This window comes from Lissotriton helveticus, chromosome 3_1, assembly GCF_964261635.1.
Source record: "Lissotriton helveticus chromosome 3_1, aLisHel1.1, whole genome shotgun sequence".
NCBI lineage: Eukaryota > Metazoa > Chordata > Amphibia > Caudata > Salamandridae > Lissotriton > Lissotriton helveticus.
Genome location: NC_136061.1, coordinates 1,943,589,801 through 1,943,611,640, shown reverse-complemented (window position 1 = coordinate 1,943,611,640; position 21,840 = coordinate 1,943,589,801). Strand labels below are relative to the sequence as shown.

The window sequence follows — 21,840 nt, the reverse complement described above, 5'->3', positions numbered from 1 at the left end:
TGATTGTTGAGTTCAGGCGTTGGATCTTTAGGAACTCTCCTGTAGCATTTTTGGTCATTGAGTTGTCTCATCACCTCAGTGATGTATTTATTCGTGTCCCAAATCACTATAGATCCCCCCTTGTCTGCCTGCTTAATCACGACTGTCGTGTCGTTTTTTAGACTTTCCAGAGCTTCTTTCTAATTTTTTGAGATATTGTATTTTATCCATTTCATCTTCTTTTTTTCCATGTTGTTAATAGCTGAAAGTATTGTTTTTTCAAACGTGATTACTTCTTTTGGGATTTTATTAGAAGGAGGATAAAAGGATGATTTCTTTCTTAGGCCTGTTGTTTCTACAGGTTGGTCAATCAATGTATTGGCAAAAAATGTTTTTAATTTTATTTTGCGGCAAAATTCAATGGCTTCCGTTTTTAGTTTTACAAAATTGGTGTGTTTTACTGGGACAAAAGTTAAACCTTTTTCCAGAATACTCTTCTCTCCATTTGTTAGAAAGATTATGTATTGACGACTTTACCAATTCTTGTAATTTTGCCGGCGCGTTGACATTTCCCATGGTTGTTGGTTGTACCTGGGTCGTCCTCTTGTTTGCGGTTGGCCTCTCCCTAAAAAAGGTTGTTGTTGTTGTTGTTGATAATTGCCTTTTTGATTGCCGTTACGCCGTTTGTCAGTAGTATCACTTTCACTGCCACTAGAAGATGAAGTGTCTGAGAAGGTGATGACGTTTTTTGTAGATCGGCCTTGGAATTCTCCTAAATGCCGTCTGGATTCAGGTCTTGAATAGAAATCTTGTTGAAGAAATGGGTATACTTTTTCAAATGAGAAGTTTTGTTTGTCTTTTTCAAACTGGTTGCTCTTTTGATTTATTGTGAAGTCTTTAAAGTCCAGTATTTCCTTATCGACTTTCTCAAGGAGAGATTTGGCGTCTGTAATCAATTGATTTGTTTTGATCTCAGATTCTAAGATTTCAATTTCTTTCAATTGTTCAATCGAAAGTCTCTGGGCTGTTTCAATGGTAAGCACCATAAGGTCTCTGCTGCACTTAGTTTCAATGAAACTATATCCCTTCTTATAAATTGGGTCCTCCGTGAAGACTACCGGAACGTTTTTAATTTGTAAGCCGCCAGGAATGGTTCCTGCTCTTAAGTGTTGAAGAAGAAAGTGTCCGTGTAGGTCCGTCCTAATTTGTTTTTTCTTTAGTCTTAAAAGTTTGTCAGTTTCATTTTGATTCTTTGCTAAGGTGCTTAAGGAAGCAGATGCGAAAACAGGTGGTGCTTCTAGCAATTTTTTAATATGATCCTCACTGTACGCAAACGTTTGGTCTTCTGACATTCTACTCTATAATTCAACACTTCTTGACTCTTTCTACCTATCTCAACAAAACATACAATGCGGACACACCGCACCACTCTCAACCGACTTCTGACACAGTTAGATAACCACAAAACCGGGCGCAGGACAACCTCGCAGAAAACTTTCTGCCAGTAAATATGAAACCAAGACAAGGGTTTGGGCTCATGCAGTAAGGTCAAGCCTCACTAAGCTGGGTAACAAAACAAACTACCAGTACTGCAAACTTTAGGGCAAATCATCAAAACATAGTGAAACAAAACACCATATTAACAAGACTGCTTTTTCTGTCTGCAATAAATCTTTATGTTTATAATTTTTTCCAAAAAGAACACATTTTATGAATTTTATATCGCATCACCACATAAAATACAAAGATAAATCAATTTGTTGATTATAACATATACATTACGAAATTGGACATATACATTAACAATCTCCTATCACACCTTCCACACACACACATTCACCCAGACTCACTAGAGCCACTCATACTTTTTATTTACACAATATACATTTTTTTCAACCGTTCTGACAATGATTAATACTTTTTTATCAGAAGCAACCTTGGAATAAATTCTAATTTTTAGAACATTTAGTGCATTTTTTGAGAACTCCTAAGGTCGCAAGAAGGCTGGTCTACGCGTTTCGAACACCCTTATTAGGGGGTGCTCTCGTCAGGACCACATATCTGAAAGACATAGGGGAGGTGTTTTAGGGTCAAAGCTAGAAGCACATAATTGTAATCGCACAACCGCCAAACACTGTTCTTACCTCTGCCTTGTAGCAGAACGAAATGAGAGGAGAAAATCTGCAAATAATCAAAAAGGGGCGAGCTGAGTTTTGCCATTCTAAACATTAACTAGTTAAAACAACTTCCAATAGTACCACCGTAACCGTCGCTTGACAGTACAACTCAATGACCAAAAATGCTACAGGAGAGTTTCTAAAGATCCAACGCCTGAACTCAACAATCAATTGAAACTAATTTTGGAAAAGGGATTCACAGATGGATTGTTAGGAAAAAAGGAATTTGAATTTCTTCAATGCAAACATCCAAGTATTCCTCAATTTTACATCCTTCCGAAAATCCATAAGGACCAATCAAAACCACCCGGTAGACCGATAGTATCGGCCTGTGACTCTTTACTAGAACCGATTTCAAAATTTGTGGACCATTTCCTGAAACCGTTCCTCCCTCAAGTAAAATCTTATCTCAGAGATACCTCAGATTTAATTAATAAGCTTGAATCGATTGACTTTATTGAGGATTCACATTTTTTGGTTACACTAGATGTGACTTCGTTATATACTCAGATACCGCAGACTGAAGGTCTGGAGGTAATTGCGTCTTTTCTGGAGACTAGAGATAAACCAGTCAGAATTCCAACAGAGTTCATTATAGAGCTGGCCTCATTCGCCCTAAAGAAAAATTACTTCAACGGCGAATTTTTTTATCAAACAGGGGGTGTAGCGATGGGCTGCCCCTTTGCTCCGGAATTGGCTATTCTTTTTATGTCCAAATTTGAAGATAAGTTCATTTACCAAGACAATCCATTTGCACAGTACATCTCGCACTGGAGTCGTTTTATTGACGACGTGTTTGCCATCTGGACAGGAGACGAAGATGAACTACAAGAATTTCATGAATGGCTAAACAGTCGAACTTATGAAATTAAATTCAGTATAACCTATTCTAGAAAAAAAATTGGCCTTTTTGGACGTAGAAGTCTATCCATCAGACAAAAAATTGGTTACCACACTATACAAAAAACCGACCGATCGCAACAAAGCGTTACACTTTGAAAGCAATCACCCCAGGAATTTAAAGGAAAACCTACCATTCGGTCAGTACCTGCGAATAAAAAGAAATTGTCATTTCAGAGATGAATATGAGATTCATGCTAATTTACTGACACAAAATCTGCTAGAACGTGGGTATCCAAAAAAACTACTGAAACGCTCTATGAAGAGGGCGTGGTGGACACCAAGAGAGGAACTTCTAAAGAAAAAAGTGAAAATGCCACTAGAAAGAATCGTGTGTGTTTCGACTTTCTGTCCGAACTCGAATCTCCTCAAAAAGGTGATAAACCAAAATTGGCATTTGGTCAAAAATTTGGACGTGTCGCTAAAAGATAAACCCTTGTTTGCCTTCAAAAAAGATCAAAATATTGCAAACCATTTGGTCCGTGCTGCACTGCCCCAAAAGAAACAACCATCTATAAGATCAATGTTGAGCTTACCTCCAGTACAAGGCCATCACAAATGTGGCACTTGTACATGATGTTCCACCACTGAGGAAGGAACACTGTTTAAGCACAAACAAACCTTTTGGAAACATGAGGTATTCACAAATTGTAAATCTCGTTATGTAATATATGGAATTAGTTGTCCATGTAACATGGTTTACATTGGGAAAACGAACCAAGAAATAAGGAGTAGAATCACACAACACAAATCACGAATCAAAAACAATGTGCAGACAGCGCCTCTAGTAAATCATTGGAAAACAAAAAAACACACAGAATCCGAGATTAAATGGACAGTTTTATCGAAAATTGAACTAGACCCTCGAGGAGGAGACATGGAAGAGAAACTGGCTAGACGAGAAGCTATACTTATTATAAAATTCAACACAGCAGTTGATGGCCTCAATGAAATTTCCGAAATATACAGGTTATCATAACCGCTCGTGAAAGTGTCCAGTTAATAATAAATAAAGTCCGTGTCCTCCACAAGTTCACACCATCTACAACATTTCCAATATAATATGTTCCGCCACAAATCCTAAACATCTACAGCGTTGCCAGCACCCTTAATCCTTTCTAATCGATGCAAGTACAATTAACAAGAGCATATAATTATATCGATAAATATGAGATTGCCCTTCGGAACTACAAATCCCAGAAGCCCTGGGAGTGGTCACCGCATTTACACGTCGGCTAAGCTCGGACCTTTTTAATACCGGAAATCCGCCAAAAAACAAAGCGACTCAGATGGAAAATACAGGACTCGAACGCCGACCGACATGGTATGACAAATGAAGGCTCAGCCGCTTAACTTCAGTGTACATCGAGACAAATAAGATCTGATGCTAAAACATTATTCTCCGTCCTTTTCAGAATGAAAAATTAATGAACTAGAACTGAAAGGGAAACGAGGTACTACTACCGGCACCTGAACGTCTTCAATTACAAGTAAGCTCCCGGCCAGGCATTCCTACCTTTTTTCATCAATTTTTGAGAGTAGTGGCTTCTGACAGTCTGTCCTCCATTCCTCCACGCTATAGGTCCAATTAAAATAATTCATCACATTCCAGTGAAGGCAGCTCAAAACAAACAGATAATGTGAGTATGATTGATTGCACTGTCAAGCGACGGTTACGGTGGTACTATTGGAAGTTGTTTTAACTAGTTAATGTTGAGAATGGCAAAACTCAGCTCGCCCCTTTTTGATTATTTGCAGATTTTCTCCTCTAATTTCGTTCTGCTACAAGGCAGAGGTAAGAACAGTGTTTGGCGGTTGTGCCATTACAATTATGTGCTTCTAGCTTTGACCCTAAAACACCTCCCCTATGTCTTTCAGATATGTGGTCCTGACGAGAGCACCCCCTAATAAGGGTGTTCGAAACGCGTAGACCAGCCTTTATGTGACCTTAGGAGTTCTCAAAAAATGCACTAAATGTTCTAAAAATTAGAATTTATTCCAAGGTTGCTTCTGATATAAAAGTATTAATCATTGTCAGAACGGTTGAAAAAAAATTATATTGTGTAAATAAAAAGTATGAGTGGCTCTAGTGAGTCTGGGTGAATGTGTGTGTGTGGAAGGTGTGATAGGAGATTGTTAATGTATATGTCCAATTTCGTAATGTATATGTTATAATCAACAAATTGATTTATCCTTGTATTTTATGTGGTGATGTGATATAAAATTCATAAAATGTGTTCTTTTTGGAAAAAATTATAAACATAAAGATTTACTTCAGACAGAAAAAGCAGTCTTGTTAATATGGTGTTTTGTTTCACTATGTTTTGATGATTTGCCCTAGAGTAAGTTTGCAGTACTGGTAGTTTGTTTTGTTACCCAGCTTAGTGAGGCTTGACCTTACTGCATGAGCCCAAACCCTTGTCTTGGTTTCATATTTACTTGTCGTGGGACAGCATCATGGGTGTGCACAGCTGCCTCTCCACGATTGCAGCTTCTGAAGGCCTGCCCCGTACACCGATCCTCTCTTGGTGACTCAGCCCGCGCTCATGCAATGGTGCTACCACCATCATAGCAGCCAGCCGCAGGCTACAGAGCAGCGCACACCACCTCCTATGGATCGTCTCTGCACACATGATGGGTGAGACCCACCTTGTCTCCAGTGCAAAGATCCAGGGTCGACCTCGTGTCAAGGCCTAGGAGCACACCACCAGTTGACTGCGGTACTACCACACTGACGCTAAATAGTCAGGTGTCCTTTATTTAATCCCTTGGGATGCATGTGGCCCACTATGAGAGCAGTGTAGCTGGTTGGCACACTACAGGACACTTTTCAGACTATGAGCAGAAAGGGAACTTTTGGCACTAGTACACAAGTCTCTTACAAGTCTGCACATCATGTTTACTATTGTGTGCATGAAGATATGGGTCACTTACCGGACTATTCATGACAGGCAATTTGAGCACATAGAGGACCTTCCATGTCATGCATGTCAGGTATTATGGTTTCGGGTCACTTACCGGGCTACGTACATCTGGCACTGTTAGCCAGAGAGGGAAAACAATGGGCAGGAGGAACAGGTAGGTTATTTGTTTTCTCTTGGTGTCTGGCCACTCCAGGGACAATGGTTCCTCCAGCTCTTCCTCTTCCTCATCGCTGTCATCGTCACTGTCGTCTGATTCACTGTCGTCGTCATCGCTACCATCTGAGCTGCTGTCTTCTTTATCTCCACCGCCTTCATCTGCCTGAAAACCCAGAAATACACAATTGACAACAGAGGGAATAAACAAGCTGCCATCAGTACAGCACACTGGTCATGTGAACCTATAGTCTGGGAAGATGAGTATATGCAACAGATACTTGATTGTACGAAAAGAGGGCTGCTATAGAATGGCCATTGACAGCCATTTGCATTGGATGAGGAGGGAAACAATCAAGCGACTGACAACATAATTGTCTGAGCATATGAATTATGTAAATTGATGTGTAAGCATAGCCAGCTGGATATGTCCTACTCATCTTTCTCCATTAATATTCTTTTTATCTGTCCTTTCTTATCCTCAGTGCTCACTTCCCTGCCCTCTCAACAAGTTTTACTATACTTTGTGTCCCCCGCATCCTTCCTCCAGTGCAACATCACTACGCTGATTTAGTTATTTTTTAAACTAAGGACACGATATGAAGCAGCTCACTGGATGCCTGCAAAGCGCGATGCACCATAGATAACACTTTACAAGAATTCCTCCACCATCTTAGAGGAAGAAAGATGTAGGGCTGCTCCCACCAAAGTGGTGTGAAGCCTCAGTAGCTCGGTGCTGCACAGATAGTCCTGGAGAGGGGCCTTTTTTAGGGCGTGCCTACAAGTAGCTTTAGCTGTGCTTATTCAGGACCTCTTTTAGATTCTGTGCAATGCAATACACAGAGTAGGCTTTGGGTCAGACCCTTGCTTATGTTTGGATGCCTTTTATTTTTACTATCTCTGTCTGATGTTCCCAATTTGATGGTTTTTCTCCCTGTTCTTGTTTTTAACCCACCCTTGGAACATATGTTTTTTTACATTTTTTAACTGGATGGTTTGTATCCTTCCACTGCCGAACAAGGAAACTATATTTTTCATTTGTTTTTAGGGCTGGATGGAAGTGCATGCTTTCCTCTCTCTTGCCATCTGCCCTCCTCTTGTTGCTCAGTACCTCCGGTCCTGGTCCCTACTCCATTGTTTTGCAAGCATCTAGTAGCTGCACTTTGTCACAACCACATTCACTCCCCTGCTTCACTGTTGTCTCCATTGCACTCTTCCTCCCCTACCCCTGTCCTGTGTCATTTATTTTAAGAAATGTGGTACGTTATCTTCGCAACTGACCAGTTGCTGCACAGCTATAGAGGGCGGCTCACTTCTTTGTGATTGCACAGCATTCATGCATATGCTTTATTTCTTAAGTTACTTCCAAAATGTCTGTCCATCATCTTGGAACTATAAACTAATTATAAAGTATAACAAAAAAAAAAATTACAAGATGGTTTGTGCGCTCACACATTTGTGCACACCAGGGGCCATCTTGGAATGATTTTTGGTATACTACAAGACTTGGATTTCAACTTGGCACAGTGGCCAGAGACAAGTAATCTAGATGACTCTATTGAGACATCAACATGATAAAAAAGAAACATCTTTAGTGCTAGAAAAGGATTTATTTGAGCTTATGTCAAGCAAACAATGCCATGGGTGGTCACTATGGGTGAGCGAGTCGAAGCCATACAAGCAGATGCTGAAAAAGACCATCACAAAGGAAATAGGCGGCTACCAGGATGGAACACCCAGTCTGTTAGAATTATGGGCCTTCTCCCTTGCTGACCCTGACATGGGGTCCAGAGAACGTGGAGGATTTTAGTGACCGAGAGAGCATCACCGTGGGACTCCTGGGGCCTTATACAGAGGCCTTTAGAAACGCACCTACACTAATGGATGGGGGGCACTGATCTGAGTCCCAAGATGGCCTGTTGGATAATGAGAACACAGGCCCAGGAACACAACAGCGTCTATGTGTTCAAGGTAAACATGCCGCTGAATGCACCATAGAAGGGTTTGAAATCACCGAAACCTGGGGATTTAGAAGCCCATCCCATTAAAGCACATAACTTTTTGTACTTGAAATAGAGCTGCTGTGATGGAGTTTCAGTTCAACAGAGATGACCGCTGGGCCTGCAAGAATCTCTAAATAAGAAGAGCAACCACACGTCACACATTAAATCCTCCATTAGCCTGACAGATTGTACTATGTCCGTCAGTGTCTAAATCTGGTCCAAGTCACTAAAATGGCGTATTGTTTATCAAAAAGTCTTGTGCTGGAAGTGGATCCCTTTCAGCTTCCAGGGAGACAATGAGCTTTTGATGCAGCAGCTTGCTCAAACCACATTGCTTAAATGGAGATGGAACCGACCAATTGCAGAATCGTTGGAAAAAAAGGGGCGTGCATTTGTTATCAAAGTTTCCTTGGGGAACTAGACATAGACTCACTGAGTGGAGAGAAAATGATGGTGAACCCAGAGACAGAAAAACGGCATGGCTAAGCATATCTAAAGACTAATCAATGATAACATATCCCATACTCCAGGATACAAGAAAGGGAAGAGAAACATGGGGTCACTGAATTCCTAGCACTCCAGATACTCAGCCTAGCTACATAACTAAATCGGCCAATAGCAGCATTGTCCATCAGCAGCTGGCTGTTCTATTTTGGTTGAGAACTGAGCCAAGAAATACAGGACTCCCAGCAAGGGCTATGGAGTAGCAAGTGCTAATGAAATTGTTAGGTGATGTGTTCTGATATGTGGTGCTCAACACATGGCTGAGCGCTTGCACCACCTAAACCTCCCTGCCACTTGAAAGGGGGCTCCAATAGCTGTCTGGCATAAGAGGCATGGATGGTAGTGGACTGGCAGTATCATGGAATAAAATGTTGATCAAAATATGTCAGAATTTTGATTTACCATGAGACTACCATGATTTTCAGAAAAGGAGCATGGAGAAGCATTATAACCAGCCCTCTTCAATACGGTGGTTTGCACATAGGATATTAGCAGAAGAGCTAGTATATAAGGAGGAATTCCAAGTGCCGGGTGAATCGCAACAGATCAGTTTCCACATTTGTCGTTGCTCTATTCACCCCTCTATCGTGATGCTTACTCCTTGCTGTTTGAACTTTCCTCTAGATGTTTTTCCTTCCTGATGTCAGTAGGAGTACGGTGCCTTGTTAATCTCTTTAGTAGCAATCTTTATCTTCAATCAAAACCTTCAAGATTGCCAATGAGGTTTTTTACCCCTTGTGTTTTTCCCACATAACTGGGACACTCTGAGAGAGACACATGCCGCTGTTCACATATATTAATCTGTGCATCGTATCACAGTGGCTACTGGCATGATCTGTCCTTTCCTCATGCAATCAAGAAGAGGCAACTCAACATACGTTCTTAGGGTCTAGTCCTTGACAATGGCCCCCAAGGAGATTTTTTGTCATGAATGAGATGACTGAGTGAGGTCTCGAGGATGAAGTAGGCCACAGATTTTTTATTGTTCAATACTTGTTTTGGTTGTTTTTCCCCCCCCAGTAGTAAATGGGTGCAAGAGAGAGAGGGGGTAAGGGGAAAGAGATGTAAAAAGCTAGAGCTCGGATCAAAGGTCAATAGAGTAAGATAAAGCTAAATAAATGAAGTTTAACAAACACAATTCAAACGTTCAATGTTTAATTTGTGGGGGTTGACCCCTCCCAAAAACATATCAACGGTATACTCTAAACTTGAAGAATACAAAGCAGACATAGTGGGAATGTAGGAAACAGATCTAAAAAGAGGAGACTCTGAGAAGTTTAAATCAAATCACTAGATTACACAGGTACTTGTTACAGGAGACAAAAAACTGGTGGAGCAGCAAATGGTTTCAGTATGAGCAGTGAAACACTAATAGCCCAGCAGGACTGGCAAGCATTGGTCAGATGAAGGTTGGGGACTGACATTATAACAGTGGTCTCAATCTACATCCTCAATGAAGGACAAAGTGGATTCCTTCAAGAAACCTGGAGGAAGCTCTGGGATTTGCAGAGAAGAAAGTGAGCATGTGAGTTGACTTTAACTGTGAGATGGGTGGAGAAATGGACAGGTCTGGGTTGTTCAATAAGACAGCTAGAGTGAAATCACCTGAAACCAAACATACCTTGAAGGTAATGAGGTTAGTTGAAGTATGGCAAGGCATACACCCACGGGGAAGAATTTCCACTCACTATTACAAGTCCACTACACCTACTCTAGTATTTATGTGGTCCAAGTCTCTTCTGGGCTGCTGGAATTGGTGACATCAGCATAACTGGAATTCCAGACCGTGCCCCGCTGGGAGTGGAAATGAAGCAGCTAGATAGAGCTCCAACAGATAGAATGTGGAAACGGGGGAGATAACTTTGCAGGATTTCACACATGGGTCAGAAATTGCCCAGGCTCTTTAGGCACAACTCTCCAGGGATATTCTGGGGCATCCTATGGAATGCACTGAGGGTGGGGCACAGAGGAAAACTCAGAGTACAAGCACCTATAGACAAGAGATGTAGATTGTTGACCCAAATTATAAAAACAGCCTGATGAAGCAAAAAATAAACACATAATGCCAGAGAACATATCTGACGTGAGACAAGTTATTATCCCCAGAGACCAACTGAACACTTTATTAGAGACTAAGTAGGTAAAAGCTTGGCCATTTTTGAGATGGGAAACAAACATACTCTGCAATAAAGCCTAGACGTTGTTGGCATGAACCCATTATGTGACATGGAAAAGGGAGATCATGCAGTGCACTGAGAGACAAAACTTGGAATGAGTCTTTAGAAAAAGGGAGAAGGGAGTAGGGAGCTGCCTTACACGAGTATTCAAAGCAGCTCTATGTAGACAGGTGGGAGGACTCCTCTGAGAATCAGTTCTTAATTCTTGAGGGATTGTGGTTCCTCACAATGACAGAAAACCAAACAGATGGACTTACTGGGCCCTTCTCAATGAATGAGGTTATTTTGTTGGTTATCAAATTAATTAAATCTTGCCAGTCACCTGGCTGATAAGATTACAAATTAATTTTTCAAAACATTTGTGAACTACCTGATGCCAATTGTTACGGAAATGTTTCAACTGTGCAGACAAGGCAGGCGTGACTGAATCTATGAGTCACGCATATGTGGTGCTGTTTCCCAAACCGGGGAAGGAACTTATAATGTGTACACCTAATTAATGGACTGATTGCACAGTTGCATGTATTATTATGGCCAATATGAAAATCCTATACAAGAAACAGCTGGAATTTTTAACAGACCTAATCCATAACGACCAGCCAGGCTACTCGGCAACAGACAGATGTTTGATAATGTAGGAGGCTAGCCACCAAAAAGGTGTTTGACAAGGTGAGCTGGTCTTTCTTAAAATCTGTGACGAGGAAGTTTTGATTTGGGGTGGAAAGGATCAGTGTGATTATGGTACCATATACACAACCAAGAGCTATGATCATGCTTAAGGAAATATTCTCAGATAGTTATAATATATATTAGATCATTGGAATGTTGAGAGCTCCACTGAAGACAATGGAGCAGCAGCAGCAGCCTATATAAACTGGTATAGGCCTGCTGCTCTCAACATTTCAAGGTTCTAATACTCAACCTCTGCCTTTCTCTTTCTCTGTCCCTCCAAAATATATAAAAGTGGGCAGGGGAGAATGAAGTACAGAGGCTATGCTCCAGGGCACACCAGAGCCTTCCCTCTCCCTCCTCTCATGATTCAAGGAGTCACTGGAGCCTCGGAAGGAGGGAGGTTAATGCTCCTCTTCTCCTGGGTCTCTCTGGCTTGACTAAATGAGAAAAAGCAGTGCAGCCGAGCCCACAGAGAACCAGGGGCTGACTTGAGCCCCTTTTTAGTTCTCGCCTGGCGTGGGCAGCGCATGCGCTGCTCTCGCCATGTGAGTGCTTCTTGTAATCTATACGATTCCAGAAGTCATGTCGCGGCCCCGCCTACAGTTTGCATTGGTGTGCATCGTTTTGCATCTTGGATGATGCAAAACACAGTGTAATGATTGCACCGGAGGCAATCATTACACTGAGGGTTGCCACCCTGTCCGCTTTTGGCCCCACCCACCGAGATTTGATCTTTTACTTGCGGCGGGAGACAGTGCCTCTTAATTAGCTGCTAAGCACTTTTTTTCCCCAGCCCCCAGAGTTCTGTAGCCAGATCATGAAACACATACATTCTGGACTTATCAAAAGGCAAAATACTCTATGGCCCTTCAGAGTCTGTTTTTCTGTCGTCTCCTCTCGGTGCCTAAATATGACCCACTGGATATGCCCCTTTTACCCCTCCTCCTCCCCCCATCCATCCAAACAATTAACTGTCCCCCCCTCCCTAACCCGCACTGCTGTCTTCAGTATATTTCCGTAGCTCGGAAGGATCCCTCCTTGTGTCAGTCCGTGTGAGAAATTCTGCCGCAGGTATCCCCTGCTCAGTAGCTACCCGTCCCTGGAAGAATGGTATATGTCCACCCCTATTCGGGAACCCCTGTGTAATTTCTTCCCGTCTCCGCCACTATTGAATCTCCTGCTGTGGTGGCCTCTCAGGGGTAGAAGCGTCAGATGCCTGCCCATCCGGCTGTATGACATTCAGCAACGCCTCCCACACCATGGCTCTCTCCTCCCGGCCTATCCCTCGCTGCGCATTCCTTCGAAGGATCCTGCTCTCACAGCCCACCCATTTTACTAGCTCTCGCTTCCACCCCTGTACACTGGGGCGCCTCGGGTCTTTCCAGTTGCGGGTAATTTCTCGCTTCGCCAGGACAAAGGCGAGGTCTTGGAACCTGCCGGTGGTTTTAGTTTTGGCTGTATGTGGGAACAAACTCAGCAGTACATGTGTCGGTGTGCATGGAATTACCCTCTCCGTGATCCTAGCCGTCTCCTGCGTCACTTCTGTCCTGTAATATGCTAATGAAGTGCAGCTCCACACTATGTGGAAGTATGTCGCTCCCACCGTAGTACACCTCGGGCATCGTGCGTCCTCCCTCCCTGGCAAAATACCGATTAATACGCTCCAGGGTCAGATAAGCCCGGTGGAATGTATAAAAACTAATTAGGTTAAAGCAGGCAGTTCCGGAGACCTTATCCACTTTCGGACCGGCGATATCCCCTTCCCATTGGTCCTTCAGTCGATCTAGTGGCAATATGGAATCCCTCCCAATGGCCCTACAAAGGGGCACCAGTAGTTCTTACTGTAACTTTTAACATCACTGCCCAAAACGGCTGGGTTCCTGCCGAGAGCCTGTTTCGGAACTTCTTAACAGGACTGCTTTCCCTCTGCGCTCTAAAAACTATTTTCACTCTAGTGAACAGGTGACTCACTCAGTGCGCAGTAACTAAGGGAAGTGGAAAGTCCTGGAGGATTTTTTTAGACAAATTCAAAAACTTTCAATAAAGAGCCTGTTGTTTGAGAAATCCCGTGGCTGCTCCTGCAGGTAAGGAGCCAGTGAAGCGGTGTGAATTAGGGACGATGGGTTTGTAGCAGCGCTGCATACCTTGTGCACATCTGTTTTAATAAGTTGTTTGTTATTCACCATTTTCAGGGGCGGAGCTATCAGTGGTGCAACAGATTCTTGCTGTATTTTCTTGTCCGTATAGCAGCCAGGGAGCCCTTGTAGCAGAGTCCATGGTTCTGCGCCACTAATCACTGCTTATCTGTTTGCACTTTCAACCCACCAGCCTGAAGTTCTCTAGTGTTAACAAGTATGTGCAGTATGGCTCCATCTCGTTTCCCAAATCCAGTCAGGTTTGGCACAAGCTTCTTAAATGAAACAAGCATTAAAAATGCAATAGGTCTCGCCTTTCATAAAGTCAAAGCCATTTGCTTTGCTAAACAATACCATTAGCAAAGCAAATGGTTTAACTTAGTCAAAGGCGAGACCTATTGCATTTTCTTGCTATGGCTATTGCTGTGATTGTTTAACAACTAATAGCCATGGCCCTATGCGTGGCTATTAGCTGTTGAACAATGACAGCAACAGCTGCGAAATAAAGGCTTCGGAACCTCAGGGATTTAAACCCCCTCCAGCTCTGAAAAGTCTTTTGTGGTATTGTGTTGTTTTTAGTGTTTTAATTTGTATTTCTTTATGTGAGATATACCTTTCCTGTATTGGTATGCTACAGATAAAATATTAGAATGTTTGGTTTTGAAGTGGAGCTGTGAAGACCGTTGTTTAGTGGGCATAGTGCTGCTGGGCAGTAGGTGGAGTTTCTCCTTCAGAATAAAGAAACGACTACATTGTACTACTTCTCATCATATTTTTATTTATTAGATTGGACTTCACAACATTGTTTTTGTGATTAGGATATTCCACCCTCAAGGGCTGGAATATTCTAATAGTCATATAGCCGATTGTAGCAGCTATACATGGCATTAAAGGCCTGCTGTCTTGTTAAAGGCCCTTGTCATGGGACTTTAACGCTGGACCGGTCCTTTATCGGCCAGTATAGCCCACTCTGTTGGGCTATATAAAGGCACGAGACAAGGATGCCCATGTCACCACTTCTTTTCGCCATAGAACGTTTAGCAGGGTGAAAAGAGCATAGCACAAGATTTCAGTCTTTGCAGATAACATCTTGCTTTATCTAACTGACCCAGTGAGCTCATTACCTCATCTGAAACTCTTGGTACAATTTGGGAAAGACTCTTAATGCAACATAAAGGCAGATAAATAAGAGTTGTTGGTGCTACAAATGAAGAGGGCATACCGTGACTGTGTTATAGAACACCCTCCTTTACGGTCAAGGAACCCTTAGTGTGCTAGCGTAGTGTAAATATTTCAGCTAGGATCCCTGACCTTTTTTTGCCCAGCATAGCACAACTAATAGACAACGTGAAACAATGCTTGCATAGGTGGCACACACATATTAGTAGAAGATGAATGTGGGAGGGCAAATTAGATCATTTGAGAATTGTGAAAGTGTGTATAAAGTGACCCAACAAGAGTGATTTATCTACTATCAACTAAAGCATTGGGCGACAAATTGACAATTAGAGATGCAGTGACGATCACATACTCCTTTCCCATAATTGGTGACATCTTTAGGAAATATGGCAGGGCCAATTTTAAAAAATATACACGATACTGCCGCACTCCCAGCACAATTTTTATGAGAGATGAAATTATATGGGCCCTGTGCGGCACAGTGTTGGGTAGAGATGTTCCTGAACGATCATGGGTGAAATTACACACAAATAATAAATCAGTAGTCCAAATGGAATCCTCCATTAAAGTTGTAATATGTTGGGACTTGACCATGGACAAGCTGTGTAAGATATTCTTTGGCGCCAGTAATAATTTTTGGAGATAATGTGGGTGAAGGGGCAATTAATTCCATTTGTGGTGAAGCTTCCCAAAATGTTCCCCTTTTTCTTGGAAAGACGTTCTTGCACCCATAAAGAAAACAATGGACTCCCTTATCCCGAAGATTCCGAGGCTAGCAGTTTTAGACTTGAAACCAGAAACGCAGAAGTTCACCGAGAACAAAGAATGTAACGAAATGTATGACATTTTAGTTTTAGAGAAAAAAAGTAATAGCCCGACATTGAAAACATATTGTAGCGCCAACATTGTACTCTTGGCATAAAAAATCTATGGCAGTAGAATCCATCCAGGCACTTGGTTAACGTAAAAACTTCTCTCAGTCTGAATGCTGATGTTAATTAGCAGAGAAAGCACGTCTCCTCAAGGACTTAGTGTGCTTCGCCTAATTGCTTAACTTTGAATGGAATAGTATAGCAACTGCAATTAACTTATTGTGGGAGATGACCCATAAACAACTGAAAAAACAGATGGAGAGGAGGGTGGAGGTGGAGAAAGGTGTACTCTGTCTCAATTAAAGGTATGATAGTGCATTGTTGGCAGAAGATGTTCTCTGGTTAATATTGTATTGTATTGTATTGTAATTGCATTTATATAGCGCTTACTACCCCTGACGAGGCGTCGAAGCGCTTTTTCGGCGGGTAGCATGCTACTCCGGGACCCACAGAGGATTTGTGTTGAATTAGTATAGTGAAACATGCAAGTACATTTTAAGTGGTGGATAGGTTAGTCAGTTATTTGGATTTGGAATGATAGCAGAAGGATAGTGTAGGACAAAAGTTTGTATTTATTTATCGCTCGCTTGTTGAGGCATGCTATTCAGGGAGCCTATAAAGGATTAGTGGTGAATTAATATGGTGAAATATGAGGTAATTTCAGTGGTGGATATTAGTCTGTTACTTGGAGTGAGAAGGATAGCGGATGGATAAAAGGGGAAGAAAGATTTGCATTCATATAGCACTTGTTACCCCTGATATATGGTAATATCAGTGTTTTGTCTGACTTAAACTGACAATAAAAGTGAGTTTTCAAAAAAAGAATGATTAGAGGGCTTTCTTGCGGAGGATAAACAGGTCAGGATAAACAGGAGGCAGTCCCTATCTTGACCTGTGGCGACATATACTCTAAACACTCCGTCATGTGGGAGGTTTCTTGCTACGGGATAAAACATTCATTTTCCCCTGTGCATTAGCTCATAGCATGGTGGCACTGGCCTACAATAGACAACAGAGAAAGTAGGATTCTCTGCAATGGAGAGTGTTTGGGGTCATAGCTGGGGGCCTTTATTCAGCCGCCAGTTGGGTGTTCCCAGGGACAGATTGAAACCCATCTTCAACAGGCATTGGCCCTTGCCACAGGGCATGTGCTCCATATGATGTATAGTGCGCACTACATATTGGTGGCGGTAGATGGGTTGTCACACGATCATAAAGTTGAATTCCTGTCTTCTAGTGTCACAATGGTAGCAATATCAAACTTGGAGAAGATGTTCACAACCCACTGCATGCTCAAGAAGTTACAGCCACACAATTGACCCCATTCCAAGAGAAAACTTGTAGTAATACCCAAACACGCCAGCTACAAATAACACAAATTTCACTCCGTGTGGTCCTTGAACCAAAGAGGAGGTGGGAAAATGTATTAAGACAACTAACGAAGTGGTCTGCTTTGCCCAAGAGTGAGGGAAAACATAAGGAAACCACCCCTCACTCACCCACCAAACACCCCTGCATCCATTCAATTTGCAAGCTTATTGATTAAATATTCGAGTGCATTGTTCCTGGAAACTTTCAAAAGCCCATCAGACAGCAAGTAAGAAGACTGGAGTAAAGAACAATTGTATGAATGATAGGAAGTGAGCCACATCGCCAGTCTACAAGTGGAGGACATCCGAAGAAAAGCTAAGCCAGCCTCAGTGATGAAACTCTATAGATGCAGTCAGGTCAAATAAATCACTCTTGACTGCTGAAGTGTTCAGACAGTGACCCAAAAGCTTTTAAAGCTCTTTAATGTTCAGGAAGGTTCCACTATACGGCGTGAGAGAACCAAATAAACGTCACCATCAAGAGTGGAGAGACATTCCAGGCATGGCAGAGTTCCCGTTGCTTTACGTGTCAAACATCAGTACCTCAAGAGTCAACTTACTTCATCAGGTTCAGACCTGCCATCTGTTTTGAAACATTTAGGGAATTCCGAGGGCCAGGCATAGCCATGTCTCACCGCTGCGCTCTCGGAGTGTCCGAATGTCCTGAGGCACTTTTCTAAGAATACTCTCAGGGCCCACTCCCAGAATCCAGCCGGCCTTAAGGAGTGTGTACACTAATTTTTTGGGGATGTCCCTGTTGGGATTGTCTCCATTTGGAATACACTAATTAATGTCAGACAACAATCCTGTGGACTGGAATGCAGTTTAGGGTTAAAAAGTATTGTGAAGGACAGTCCTCTTGAGACATCTCATAAGGTACTCTCATGATCGCTTCAGGCTGCCGAGGGGAACATTAGAGGGGCAGTGGCTTCCTGAGGGTCTCAATGCTGTTGGAGAACTGTAGTTATGGGGACAAAGGAACACTGACAGTATAGTCTTTCTCACATAATTCTGAGTTTCCTCCCAGACCTGTGGCAAATCAGAAGTGCTATTATTTCTACCTGGAGGCATCTGAGTCTGAAGCAATGGCTGCTATAGGAGTGGTGCCCTAGCCTGAGAAGTGTTTGTAATTCCTTGTCCTAGGATCGACTGTGCAATGTGGTGCTGAACCTTGCTGGTTGTTCCTTTACTAATATTGTAAGTACCTACAATGGTACTATGAGTCGCCTTGACAAATGGTACTACCTGTGCTTTGGGGGCGGGAGGGGGAGGTTTATTTCCAATTGGTTCCTAGGAGAGGGTCTCGATCGCCCATCCTGCCATCACGAATCAGCTCAGTTGACAGCACAACTAACAAGCCTTCTTTCCACCGTCTGGGACACCTTGACAAGCATAGACTGTGACAGAACCTGCCCCTCTCATCCGGTGCATGTAGCCCATGTATTCATGCAGGCGCGGTGTTATACTGCAGCAGGAGTATTATGGGAGGGGTACCTAATGCTTCCTGCTAAATGTAAGCTGGACTGAACATCACCTTTTAAGTATATCACACCTTCTGCCTGTGCACGAATGAATAAGCTGACACCTAGCCTGCCCCCTAATTATGGCTCGCTGTGTTAGTTGTAGTACTAAGTACTAAACCTGAGAGTCCACGATAATAGTGTGAGGAGTAAAGGATAATTTAGAGATACAGGAAACTCAGAGACTGGTTTAAAGTACACAGCGAGTGACTGGGACTTAGTGGATCCCGGCAACAGAGCACCTCCTGCACTAATGGTAGCGGTGCCCCTCGGTGCACAGAATGTGGTGCGAGTGTTTTGTTGTGTGTGAGTTTGTGGCAGCCGGTGCTTGTAGATCAGTGAGAAAGGAAGCCAGCATCTGCTAGAACATGTGCAGGTCCAGTCCTATCTGTATTTGTGTCCTCTAAGCATTTTTTTAAATTATGTTTAGAGGTCACTTGGTTATTCTAGCATTTTAAATGTCAACTCTCTCCTGAGGCCTGCCAGTCCCTTTCTGTCTCCTGCCTTTGAAACGAGGCAGGATGTTATATCAGGACTAAACTGCACTGTTCGGTGGATAACTAGCTGTTGTGGAAATGCATCAGTCAGACATTTTGCAAAGAAATACATAGTGTCCTAAATTAGCCGGAGGCCAGCATTGTTTTCCTTGCTCTGTCCAACACTCCCTGTAGCCATATGTCCCAGCCAAGCCCAGCAGGGACATCAGGCTGTAGGACATTGTGTTTCCTCGCTGTCATCTGAGTGACAATGGGAGAACGCCACAACTCAGCCAAGCCATCTTCTTTTGCTCCTGCCAAAGGTACAGCCTTCTGAATCCCAGAAGCGGCGCAAATAGGCATAGGATCACAGAAAAACAAGCACTGACAAAGTCAATAACTCTCCCCTTCATAGTACGATGCTAAACTATTGGCTTGCCAATACTTTTTCATAAACCATTGTTGAAAAAATAAAGCACACTTCAAAATACTGGGGGGAAAGAAAACAGATCTCCAAGTTATCTTGAAACTGAACACTGAATTCAATGTTTTCAATCTTTATAAACAGCATGGTTTATTTAATATCGAAAACTGAACTTTGCTTAAAAAGTCTGTTGCACATGCTACAGCTTAGAAAGAACACAGAGATCTAGTTGCAAGAACATAACAGTTGTCTGAGACAGTGAATAAGGAAGTGTCAGAATGTAAAGAATAACGCTTGCCAAAGAATAAATTACTTTTCTCATAACTCAGAACTGGAACAGATTCGATGGCCATTTGGTGTTCTGATCAGCCAGTCCTGCCTCTTCCCCAGCACCATAAATGCTGTTTTTGGGTGCCAAGGCCAGGACTTTTGTACAATAAGTAGAAAGCAGGAGATACAAGAAACCAACCCGATAAAGTCTGCTCGTTTGTAAACCTGGCAAACATAGACCTGTTGCTACGCTGTAACAGACGAGCTGAGATGGGTGGGGAGCATCACGAAGCGTGCTAAGATGTGAGCTGGTAAGCAACACATGGGTTTGAGAGAAAGAAAAAGCATGAACTCCATGGGGTGTTGAAAGAAGAAAAAAAGTTGTTTCCTGATGTGAGTAGTGGAATGACACAAGTCAAACAATCAAAAGGATAATAATGAAGCTATGTTCCAGGGGAGGGACAGACCCAAAAAAGAGGAAGAAAAGCCATTGAATAATAAATAGGCAAATGGAATTCACAAGAAAGCCAACAAATGATCAGCTGAACAGTCTAAGGGGCAGATTTACTAAAATCTTACGCAACTCAGCGCAGCCGGCAAAAAAGCTGCACTGCGTTGCGTGAGATGAAAAGAGCAGGTGAACGCCATAGCTACAGAAATATGGCACTCACCTCCTGTCTACCTAGCGCTGGTGCTGAAATTAGCTGCTGTTTGCCCCGCACGCACCCTTACACCAAAGTGCAAGGGTGTCAGTGTGAGTCTAGCATAGGTTTTGTACTGGAATGATAGCCTTACTTTAAACCGTTTTCCACTTTGTATGTGTGTTGTGCCATGAAGATCACATACAAAGCCAGAAATGGAAGGAAAAATGAAAGCATTTCTCCTTCATAGCACCTACTTGAAATGGGTGCTCTTTTCTGACGCTAAACCTTGTCTACATTTTTAAGTAAATGGGGCCTAGCGTCAGAAAGCTTGGTTGGTTGCATGGGAATGCCCATGCACCCCCCATGGGATGCCCCCTTGTTGCTAAGTAATGCAAAGCGAAAAGTTAATAGGTAAAAAAGATTTGGGTCGATTCGCGCCACTTTTATGGCGCAAACACAACATAAAATCTTAGCAAATAGACCCCTCAGTATTGGTGGGGTACACTATAGGTCTTAGATTCTAGACAGCTAAAAATTCTGTCTGTAGACAAGGCCTAAAAAAGAAAGCTGCGGCGATGAGCCACGGTCCAGACCCACTGCATAAGCCGGAAAGTAATTGGTGCAGGTGCCAATCAGTGCCCATTTGTTAAACTTTACCCACTTCATGGTACACAAAGCTGGCACAAGTTGAAATAGTGCAACGTTGTAAGGTTGACCACAATGCCTACTTCTGGCAAAAGCCCTGGCACTTTGCACATTCACTATTCCTACTATATGTGTGCACACAAAAACAGATATTTGTGTCCCCCACGCATTCTTTCATGTCCGTCACAGCGATCTTGACTGCCCCCGTGGCCGTGGACGCCAGAATTGCCCCTATTGTTTTGACCTCCTAAAAAGTTGCTGTTGCCGAAATCAAATGTTGGATGCTTGACTGGTACCTGTCGTTCTTGAGGCTTGTCCCCGTCCTCACCGTCCTTCTTTTTGGAAGGTTCAGATCCAGTTGGGGGTGATACCTTCACGTTGACTGCCGTTGGGGGGTCTCCGTCTGGCCTTTCCCCTTCTGCTGCTGAGGACGAGAAAGGGGGAGTTGTGATACGTTTTAGGGGTCTGGACAGGAAGGCAAATTCCTCTTTACGCTAAGAGCTGCACATTGCCCCAACAGCAGCGAATAATGAATTATCTGCTGAGGAAAGAAGTCAAACAAGAAAAAAATGACAGGAAACAGAGTCAGAGAGGAACCAGAACACTGCCCATCCCACTGGCCTTTCAGAAAACCAAGTGGACTCCAAGTTGGTCCTTCTCTGACAAGGTTTTCCATAATCTGCACAAGTGGGGACAACGCACTTTTACATCTCCCTTTTTTTCGCACTGGGGGGTATACTGTGCTTTTTATTTCCGCATTTGCTCCAACAAGTTTAGATCGCGTTTGCTTGTGTGGCATAAATTAGGACAGAACTA

At 42.8% G+C, this 21,840-nt stretch overlaps 1 protein-coding gene across 1 annotated transcript in view; it reads right to left on the bottom strand.

The window, feature by feature from the left end:
- Positions 1 to 21,840, bottom strand: part of SLC24A1 (solute carrier family 24 member 1) — a 195,835-nt gene that overhangs the window by 34,303 nt on the left and 139,692 nt on the right. The window contains exons 5-6 of the mRNA XM_078684072.1: positions 21,321 to 21,448; positions 6,075 to 6,299 (exon numbers count right to left, since the gene is read on the bottom strand). Of these exons, the coding sequence (XP_078540198.1) occupies positions 6,075 to 6,299; positions 21,321 to 21,448 (353 nt within the window). The remainder of the gene's footprint in view (positions 1 to 6,074; positions 6,300 to 21,320; positions 21,449 to 21,840) is intronic.